This window comes from Nanorana parkeri, unplaced genomic scaffold (assembly GCF_000935625.1).
Source record: "Nanorana parkeri isolate BGI_ZX_2015 unplaced genomic scaffold, ASM93562v1 scaffold2687, whole genome shotgun sequence".
Classification (NCBI taxonomy): Eukaryota; Metazoa; Chordata; class Amphibia; order Anura; family Dicroglossidae; genus Nanorana; species Nanorana parkeri.
The window spans coordinates 31,482-42,513 of NW_017308955.1; the positions used below are offsets into that span (position 1 = coordinate 31,482).

The following is an 11,032-nucleotide window of genomic DNA, read 5'->3' on the forward strand; positions in this document are numbered from 1 at the left end:
TCCTCCGACCCGCCCCCCCCCCCCCCCCCCCCCATGGGGTCATGCTGGAACTTGTTCTTCTCCAACAATTAGGTCTGTTTTCCATTTTCCCGGCTTCGGAGAATATAGTAAAGTTGCCGAAAGCCCTCTTCTGTACAACGCGGTGACTCAATTTCAAAGAAGGAAACCACAAAGAGCCGAGAACCTGATATGGAAAGACACAAATTCTGCCTCCTACGGAAAGTCAGACTTGAAGCTGGCAGCATTTTTCCACCGTAATACTAGGCGAGGCTCCGCCCCAACCTGAACGCACGTCCCTGACATAACCTCCAAAGTGGCTGAACTGGCTTGTAGTAACGGTTGTATGAATGAAATCAGATCCTTTCACCTGCAGTGGGTGAAGCATTAATAAGAAGTCATGGTGAAGTGGGAGTGCCTGAACCTCCGAAATGCGTCATAATAAAACCAGTTTGGGCGTTGGTGTGGTTCCTTTACTGCCTCCCCCATATATGAATGGTGACAGGGTCCCCTAAAGTGACCAAGTTGCCTGTTCTGGGAACAAATAGTGGGGTATGTTCCTGACAACTGAGAAAGGCACTCGGGGGATGGGTGAGATATCCTCAATACAGCTGGATGTGACGGAGGACCACTACTACGATGGATGAGTCTCCTTCCTATGTGAGGACTACTACTATGATCGGTGAGTCTCCTTCCTATGTTAGGACTACTACTATGATGGACGAGTCTCCTTCCTATGTGAGGACTACTACTATAGATGAGTCTCCTTCCTATGTGAGGACTACTACTATAGATGAGTCTCCTTCCTATGTGAGGACTACTACTATAGATGAGTCTCCTTCCTATGTGAGGACTACTACTATAGATGAGTCTCCTTCCTATGTGAGGACTACTACTATAGATGAGTCTCCTTCCTATGTGAGGACTACTACTATAGATGAGTCTCCTTCCTATGTGAGGACTACTACTATAGATGAGTCTCCTTCCTATGTGAGGACTACTACTATAGATGAGTCTCCTTCCTATGTGAGGACTACTACTATAGATGAGTCTCCTTCCTATGTGAGGACTACTACTATAGATGAGTCTCCTTCCTATGTGAGGACTACTACTATAGATGAGTCTCCTTCCTATGTGAGGACTACTACTATAGATGAGTCTCCTTCCTATGTGAGGACTACTACTATAGATGAGTCTCCTTCCTATGTGAGGACTACTACTATAGATGAGTCTCCTTCCTATGTGAGGACTACTACTATAGATGAGTCTCCTTCCTATGTGAGGACTACTACTATAGATGAGTCTCCTTCCTATGTGAGGACTACTACTATAGATGAGTCTCCTTCCTATGTGAGGACTACTACTATAGATGAGTCTCCTTCCTATGTGAGGACTACTACTATAGATGAGTCTCCTTCCTATGTGAGGACTACTACTATAGATGAGTCTCCTTCCTATGTGAGGACTACTACTATAGATGAGTCTCCTTCCTATGTGAGGACTACTACTATAGATGAGTCTCCTTCCTATGTGAGGACTACTACTATAGATGAGTCTCCTTCCTATGTGAGGACTACTACTATAGATGAGTCTCCTTCCTATGTGAGGACTACTACTATAGATGAGTCTCCTTCCTATGTGAGGACTACTACTATAGATGAGTCTCCTTCCTATGTGAGGACTACTACTATAGATGAGTCTCCTTCCTATGTGAGGACTACTACTATAGATGAGTCTCCTTCCTATGTGAGGACTACTACTATAGATGAGTCTCCTTCCTATGTGAGGACTACTACTATAGATGAGTCTCCTTCCTATGTGAGGACTACTACTATAGATGAGTCTCCTTCCTATGTGAGGACTACTACTATAGATGAGTCTCCTTCCTATGTGAGGACTACTACTATAGATGAGTCTCCTTCCTATGTGAGGACTACTACTATAGATGAGTCTCCTTCCTATGTGAGGACTACTACTATAGATGAGTCTCCTTCCTATGTGAGGACTACTACTATAGATGAGTCTCCTTCCTATGTGAGGACTACTACTATAGATGAGTCTCCTTCCTATGTGAGGACTACTACTATAGATGAGTCTCCTTCCTATGTGAGGACTACTACTATAGATGAGTCTCCTTCCTATGTGAGGACTACTACTATAGATGAGTCTCCTTCCTATGTGAGGACTACTACTATAGATGAGTCTCCTTCCTATGTGAGGACTACTACTATAGATGAGTCTCCTTCCTATGTGAGGACTACTACTATAGATGAGTCTCCTTCCTATGTGAGGACTACTACTATAGATGAGTCTCCTTCCTATGTGAGGACTACTACTATAGATGAGTCTCCTTCCTATGTGAGGACTACTACTATAGATGAGTCTCCTTCCTATGTGAGGACTACTACTATAGATGAGTCTCCTTCCTATGTGAGGACTACTACTATAGATGAGTCTCCTTCCTATGTGAGGACTACTACTATAGATGAGTCTCCTTCCTATGTGAGGACTACTACTATAGATGAGTCTCCTTCCTATGTGAGGACTACTACTATAGATGAGTCTCCTTCCTATGTGAGGACTACTACTATAGATGAGTCTCCTTCCTATGTGAGGACTACTACTATAGATGAGTCTCCTTCCTATGTGAGGACTACTACTATAGATGAGTCTCCTTCCTATGTGAGGACTACTACTATAGATGAGTCTCCTTCCTATGTGAGGACTACTACTATAGATGAGTCTCCTTCCTATGTGAGGACTACTACTATAGATGAGTCTCCTTCCTATGTGAGGACTACTACTATAGATGAGTCTCCTTCCTATGTGAGGACTACTACTATAGATGAGTCTCCTTCCTATGTGAGGACTACTACTATAGATGAGTCTCCTTCCTATGTGAGGACTACTACTATAGATGAGTCTCCTTCCTATGTGAGGACTACTACTATAGATGAGTCTCCTTCCTATGTGAGGACTACTACTATAGATGAGTCTCCTTCCTATGTGAGGACTACTACTATAGATGAGTCTCCTTCCTATGTGAGGACTACTACTATAGATGAGTCTCCTTCCTATGTGAGGACTACTACTATAGATGAGTCTCCTTCCTATGTGAGGACTACTACTATAGATGAGTCTCCTTCCTATGTGAGGACTACTACTATAGATGAGTCTCCTTCCTATGTGAGGACTACTACTATAGATGAGTCTCCTTCCTATGTGAGGACTACTACTATGATGGATGAGTCTCATTCCTATGTGAGGACTACTACTATGATCGGTGAGTCTCCTTCCTATGTTAGGACTACTACTATGATGGACGAGTCTCCTTCCTAAGTGAGGACTACTACTATGATGGATGAGTCTCCTTCCTATGTGAGGACTACTACTATGATGGACGAGTCTCCTTCCTATGTGAGGACTACTACTATGATGGATGAGTCTCCTTCCTATGTGAGGACTACTACTATGATGGATGAGTCTCCTTCCTATGTGTGGACTACTACTATGATGGACGAGTCTCCTTTCTATGTGAGGACTACTACTATGATAGATGAGTCTATTTCCTATGTGAGGACTACTACTATGATGGATGAGTCTCATTCCTATGTGAGGACTACTACTATGATGGATGAGTCTCATTCCTATGTGAGGATCACTACTATGATGGACGAGTCTCCTTCCTATGTGAGGACTACTACTATGATGGATGAGTCTCATTCCTATGTGAGGACTACTACTATGATGGACGAGTCTCCTTTCTATGTGAGGACTACTACTATGATGGATGAGTCTCATTCCTATGTGAGGACTACTACTATGATGGATGAGTCTCATTCCTATGTGAGGACTACTACTATGATGGATGAGTCTCCTTCCTATGTGAGGACTACTACTATGATGGATGAGTCTCCTTCCTATGTGAGGACTACTACTATGATGGATGAGTCTCCTTCCTATGTGAGGACTACTACTATGATGGATGAGTCTCCTTCCTATGTGAGGACTACTACTATGATAGATGAGTCTCCTTCCTATGTGAGGACTACTACTATGATGGATGAGTCTCCTTCCTATGTGAGGACTACTACTATGATAGATGAGTCTCCTTCCTATGTGAGGACTACTACTATGATGGATGAGTCTCCTTCCTATGTGAGGACTACTACTATGATGGATGAGTCTCCTTCCTATGTGAGGACTACTACTATGATGGATGAGTCTCATTCCTATGTGAGGACTACTACTATGATGGATGAGTCTCATTCCTATGTGAGGATCACTACTATGATGGACGAGTCTCCTTCCTATGTGAGGACTACTACTATGATGGATGAGTCTCATTCCTATGTGAGGACTACTACTATGATGGATGAGTCTCCTTCCTATGTGAGGACTACTACTATGATGGATGAGTCTCCTTCCTATGTGAGGACTACTACTATGATGGATGAGTCTCCTTCCTATGTGAGGACTACTACTATGATGGATGAGTCTCCTTCCTATGTGAGGACTACTACTATGATGGATGAGTCTCCTTCCTATGTGAGGACTACTACTATGATGGATGAGTCTCCTTCCTATGTGAGGACTACTACTATGATGGATGAGTCTCCTTCCTATGTGAGGACTACTACTATGATGGATGAGTCTCCTTCCTATGTGAGGACTACTACTATGATGGATGAGTCTCCTTCCTATGTGAGGACTACTACTATGATGGATGAGTCTCCTTCCTATGTGAGGACTACTACTATGATGGATGAGTCTCCTTCCTATGTGAGGACTACTACTATGATGGATGAGTCTCCTTCCTATGTGAGGACTACTACTATGATGGATGAGTCTCCTTCCTATGTGAGGACTACTACTATGATGGATGAGTCTCCTTCCTATGTGAGGACTACTACTATGATGGATGAGTCTCCTTCCTATGTGAGGACTACTACTATGATGGATGAGTCTCCTTCCTATGTGAGGACTACTACTATGATGGATGAGTCTCCTTCCTATGTGAGGACTACTACTATGATGGATGAGTCTCCTTCCTATGTGAGGACTACTACTATGATGGATGAGTCTCCTTCCTATGTGAGGACTACTACTATGATGGATGAGTCTCCTTCCTATGTGAGGACTACTACTATGATGGATGAGTCTCCTTCCTATGTGAGGACTACTACTATGATGGATGAGTCTCCTTCCTATGTGAGGACTACTACTATGATGGATGAGTCTCCTTCCTATGTGAGGACTACTACTATGATGGATGAGTCTCCTTCCTATGTGAGGACTACTACTATGATGGATGAGTCTCCTTCCTATGTGAGGACTACTACTATGATGGATGAGTCTCCTTCCTATGTGAGGACTACTACTATGATGGATGAGTCTCCTTCCTATGTGAGGACTACTACTATGATGGATGAGTCTCCTTCCTATGTGAGGACTACTACTATGATGGATGAGTCTCCTTCCTATGTGAGGACTACTACTATGATGGATGAGTCTCCTTCCTATGTGAGGACTACTACTATGATGGATGAGTCTCCTTCCTATGTGAGGACTACTACTATGATGGATGAGTCTCCTTCCTATGTGAGGACTACTACTATGATGGATGAGTCTATTTCCTAAGTGAGGACTACTACTATGATGGATGAGTCTCATTCCTATGTGAGGATCACTACTATGATGGACGAGTCTCCTTCCTATGTGAGGACTACTACTATGATGGATGAGTCTCATTCCTATGTGAGGACTACTACTATGATCGGTGAGTCTCCTTCCTATGTTAGGACTACTACTATGATGGACGAGTCTCCTTCCTAAGTGAGGACTACTACTATGATGGATGAGTCTCCTTCCTATGTGAGGACTACTACTATGATGGATGAGTCTCCTTCCTATGTGAGGACTACTACTATGATGGATGAGTCTCCTTCCTATGTGAGGACTACTACTACGATGGACGAGTCTATTTCCTATGTGAGGACTACTACTACGATGGACGAGTCTATTTCCTAAGTGAGGACTACGTATCGTCCTGCAAAGTCACACATTGTAAGAGAAAGAACCAGGAACAACATTTGCAAGCTGAACTCCAGGCAAAAAGCTAAATACAATAATATCATATATGGGAGCTGTTATAACTAATTCTGCACAGCCAGCCTTGTGATCAGGGCACCCCTGCCAAACAACGCAGCCAGAAAAATGATCCCACACTACAGCTGCACAGCCTGGTCAGACCCCCCCCCCCCCCTGCCTGTAGACTGGACAGTGATAGGACAGCAGCACCCTGGTCATCCTTCTGCTCTTTCCTGCGCTCGGTATGTTTCCAGCAGCATGCATGCATGCACCGCCCCTCCGTTTTATTTGGGAGGTATGAAGACAGATTCAGGTACTTGCACCGCATTTGACAATACAATGAATGGTTACACAAAGTTGCATTTTAAATATCTGCCTGGAGTTCAGCTTATACCACAATTCATTGTCATCTCACAGTCACTGGCGGGGACGATGTTACTTACGTGGTGCTGGCTGGCTTTGGCCAACTGACGATTGGCAGACTCAACGTTGGAGGAAGCGGTCTCAATATTGGCTTCAATGCTATCTGTAAAGCCACAACACAACATTAATAGACGAGCCCCGCCCTCTGCGCTACAACCTTCAAGGCAAAGTACTGACTGTGGGGACTGAAGAAGGTAAAACCTATCTGGTCTTTATTTTCTGTATGTGGACATTCAGGCGAGGTTCACACCTAGGCGTCACCTCACCGCGTGGCAATTGCGCACTATTCCGCGCGGTCAGGAGTGGTCAAGGTGTGAACTGGTCATGGTTATTTTCTAATGGCACCGGGCGGATTGCGTGGTTGCCAACAGCCGCGCGTCGTGTATCGCAAAAAAAAAAAGGAGGGGTACCTGTACCTTTTTTTTTCTGCGATTGCAGCGCGGATGTCACCCCATTGCAATCAATGGGGCTGCGCAGCAATCGCTGCCTGCGTTGTACAGGACCGCACGATCCCGGAAAACACGTCCTGGGTGTCGTGCAGGTGTGAACCTATCCTCAAAGCGACACTAAACTCCGGAGATAAATTCTAAAAATGCCTCCGAGTCCCCGAACTCTGAGCAACAATGTATCTTATTTGTATCACTCGGCTGGAGATCCTCCAATCATCTCTGACACTGTCCTTCCTTCTGGAGGGGGGGCTACGTCTGTTCCCCATGGTCCCTGTGTGTGTTGTAGAGTAGTCACTGCTCCAAGCTCCTCCCCCGTGATGGACTACAATCTCAATACAAATTAGTAAACTGAACCTGAGATTGTAGTCCATCCCAGGAGCGTGCTTGGATTTGGGTCATCATGCAGCCCCCTCTCCCCCTCCCTCTCTTCCATTCTCTCCCAGGGGAAACTGATCTCAAGTCAAATTCAAACACTTGATTTCTTCTTTTAATAAAAAAATTATCATTTCTAAATTTTCACTTCACCCGGGATGGACTACAATCTCAATACAAATGAGTAAACTAAACATGAGATTGTAGTCCTTCCCGGGGGGCGGAGCTTGGATCGGTGACTACTCTACAACACGCACAGGGACCATGGGGAACAGACGTAGCCCCCCTCCAGAAGGAAGGACAGTGTCAGAGATGATTGGAGGATCTCCAGCCGAGTGATACACAAATCAGATACATTGTTGCTCAGAGTTCGGGGACTCGGGAGGGATTTGGAAGATTTCCCTCCGGAGTTTCGTGTCACTTTAAGGAGATCTCACTTTGTTTCTTCTCCTCGTCCTCTACGCAGCGATGGGAAATCTCCAGAACATGGCGTCCCCGCTGAAAGATTTAACCCCTCCGCATGTGTTCCCGGGACAACTGTAAACATCTGGTTTCCCATCAGGCCCGGTGCAGACCTGCGCAATGCGGGATCCTGCACAATGCCGGCCGCGATTGATTTCAATGGGGCGAAATTTCGCGCGGCAATCGCAGGGAAAAGGCACATGTACCTTTTTTTTTTGCGATACTTGACGAGCGGCTGTGTTCGGAATCGCGGCGGGAAACAGCGCCATCCGCCCGGCGCGCCATTAAAAAATAATGGCACCCGCAGTGTGATCGGCGCACGCCTAGGCGACTCCTGAGCGCACGATTGCCGCGCGGTGAGGTGTCGCCTAGGTGTGCGCCGGCCCTCACTCTCAGTCCCAATGAATAATGAGATTTATTTTATACATATACTTTCTTTTTAATAAGAAACAAGTTACAATGTTGACATAAAAAATTACTTTGAAGCTGAACTCCAGGCAAACGGCTAAATACACACGGATGAAATACATACATGGAAGATGTCTCACCTGTCGCAGGATTTGTATCTTCCTCCTTCCAATCCGGAGATTGAGGGCAGGTTCACACCATTTCCCGGAACAGATCCGGAACGCAGTGCATTGCGGTTTGCCGCATTTTTACCACATTTGGAACTTTTGTTTGCTATTTTTAGCTTAAAATGGTCTCACGGGTGCGTTTTTTGATGTGTTTTTTATGCGTTCCAGACCAGACAAAATAAGGTGAGCAGTATTTTTCTGGTCTGGACTGCGCTGGTGTGAACAGAGGCCAGAAATAACATAGGGATACATTAGGATCTGGTCTGGAGATGATCCGGATATGGTGTGAATGGGCCCTTACACAGCTCCGCCACACAACATGGCCATGCCTGGCAGGACAGGAGATGTCATGTTTCAGTTCAGTCGCACAGCCGCAGGTCTGGTCCCTCCTCCGGCCTATGAATGGTTATGTTCCATGAGCAGCACAACGGACTGACCCCTTGTGCTGCTTTTCTTACCCTCAGTCTAAGCTCTGCTGTACAGAGGACTACAAGAGGCTGACAAGTCAGATTCAGGTCCGTACATTCGGATGATGTGACAATGATGACAGAGCTGTATTCATTTGCGTCTTTGATATCTGCCCGGAGTTCAGCTTTATATTGTGAACTCCCCGATAACACACTTCTTTGGAGACCCTCAGCCAGGTGAGTTTACTCTAAAATTAGGGATGCACCGATACCGATAGTCCCATTTAGGAAGCCGGGCAGCGTGTAATGACTCGCCACCAGGCTTCCCGATTAGCAGGGAAGCCGCCCCCATGCTTCTCGTCACGAGGGAGCCGGCTTTCTGGCCAATCAGGAAGCCGGGCAGCGTGTAATGACCCGGCTTCCTGATATCGGAAGTATCGGGCTAGGCATCGGAGCATTTGGAGCGAGTACGAGTACTCGGCACCGTTACCGATACTAGTATCAGTACCGGTGCATCCCTACTTTAACCCTTTGTCATTATGCAGAGTCTGTGGTTATGGGGACTTGGATTTTAGGAATTTATTCAGGAATCGGGAGTCAAGTACACACATCCATTAAAAGAAGAGTCTGAAAAGCCATAACTTTAATGCAATACAAGCGTGCACAACGATGACGCATTGACAATGACCGAACAATAAACAGGAAATGCATTGAGGAGGGGGGGAGGGGTTGGGGGTCACACTCACCTACAGAATCACCTTGTTCGTAGACAATAGATGCCAGATCTTTCATAATCTGATTGACATCCAGCATATCACTCTGCAAAGCAAAACACAAAGCAATCATCAATCCATGAGCAGATAACACGAGCATTGCACCACTCTGCAGGCCGGCAGGATATTAAACTACATACAATGGAGGGGGGGGGGCTTATCATGACATGAATGGGCAGGAGACGGGTTTTTTTTTATAGCTGAAGACACTAAAATGAATTCCAGGGACTCGATGGCGACGTCACGCGTGATAGCCAGAGCAACGGAAACTTACTGATTCCGGAATTTCACTCAGAAGATCTTCAATAGAATATTGTACAGAGAGTGGCAGAAATCTGCAGGACGCCATTGGTGACGTTTATGGGGTGAGGAGCAACTAATAGAAATATGGTCATGTAGATCAATGATTGGTATGAAGATGTTTATTGGTGAGGAGCAGCCAACGCACTTGTCGGGAAGAAGCCTCCACCTTCTTCAGGGATTTAAATGTATGACATTAAAACCAGACGGTATTCATCACAAGTCAGGTCAAGTATAAGGGTCCAGTTAGTGGAGATGAAGGTCTTTGACCTGGCCAGGGTATGTAGGACCCCACAAAGAGAACACTGCTAGACTCAGGTCAGGTCAGGTATATAGGTCCAGTTAGTGGAGATGAAGGTCTTTGACTTGGCCGGGGCAAATAGGACCCCACAAAGAGAACACTGCTAGACTCAAGTCAGGTCAGGTATATAGGTCCAGTTAGTGGAGATGAAGGTCTTTGACTTGGCCGGGGCATATAGGACCTCACAGAGAGAACACTGCTAGACTCAGGTCAGGTCAGGTCAGGTATAAGGGTCCAGTTAGTGGAGATGAAGGTCTTTGACTTGGCCGGGCATGTAAGACCTCACAGAGAGAACATTGCGAGATTCAAGTCAGGTCAAGTATAAGGGTCCAGTTAGTGGAGATGAAGGTCTTCACGATGTATTTCATATGTTTTAAGGGGGCGGCTTTTTCCCCATAACATGCTGGCTGCTCAATGTTATACTAACCACCAAGCTACAAGACATTTTATGCTTTTACTAGGTGCACCTCACCTCATACTCTGGTTGAACAGTGCACTCACTGCGACCAGAGATGTGGCAGCCTAAGACCTCAATACATTGTACTTCCACTGTAGGTTGGTATCATTAAAAGAGTACCACGTCTTTATACAGACAAAGCTTACTTTTCATTGGCCCGGAGCTACCATACACCCACAAGATTGGTGATGTTCGAGCAAGGACATCCATTTATTGCCCAGCACCTGACTAGCCCCAGGAGCATAGTCTGCCCTGTGCATCAATTCCGCAATCTGACACCGGAGAGGGGATGGAGGGAGTTCGTGTAACGTTCTCCCTCTGATCCCCTGTCACAGAGCCACCATGCTGGTCCCAGGCTCGCACTGGGTACAGCGGAGCCCAGGACCAGCGGGGGGGGGGGGGGGGGGCTCAGGACAGCCACCCCAA

General features: G+C 45.9%; 1 protein-coding gene across 1 annotated transcript in view; it reads right to left on the bottom strand.

Annotated features, from left to right (window-relative positions):
• Positions 1 to 11,032, bottom strand: part of LOC108802163 (t-SNARE domain-containing protein 1-like) — a gene marked incomplete at its 3' end in the record, with an annotated part of 95,934 nt that overhangs the window by 16,775 nt on the left and 68,127 nt on the right. The window contains exons 8-9 of the mRNA XM_018574031.1: positions 9,522 to 9,594; positions 6,531 to 6,613 (exon numbers count right to left, since the gene is read on the bottom strand). Of these exons, the coding sequence (XP_018429533.1) occupies positions 6,531 to 6,613; positions 9,522 to 9,594 (156 nt within the window). The remainder of the gene's footprint in view (positions 1 to 6,530; positions 6,614 to 9,521; positions 9,595 to 11,032) is intronic.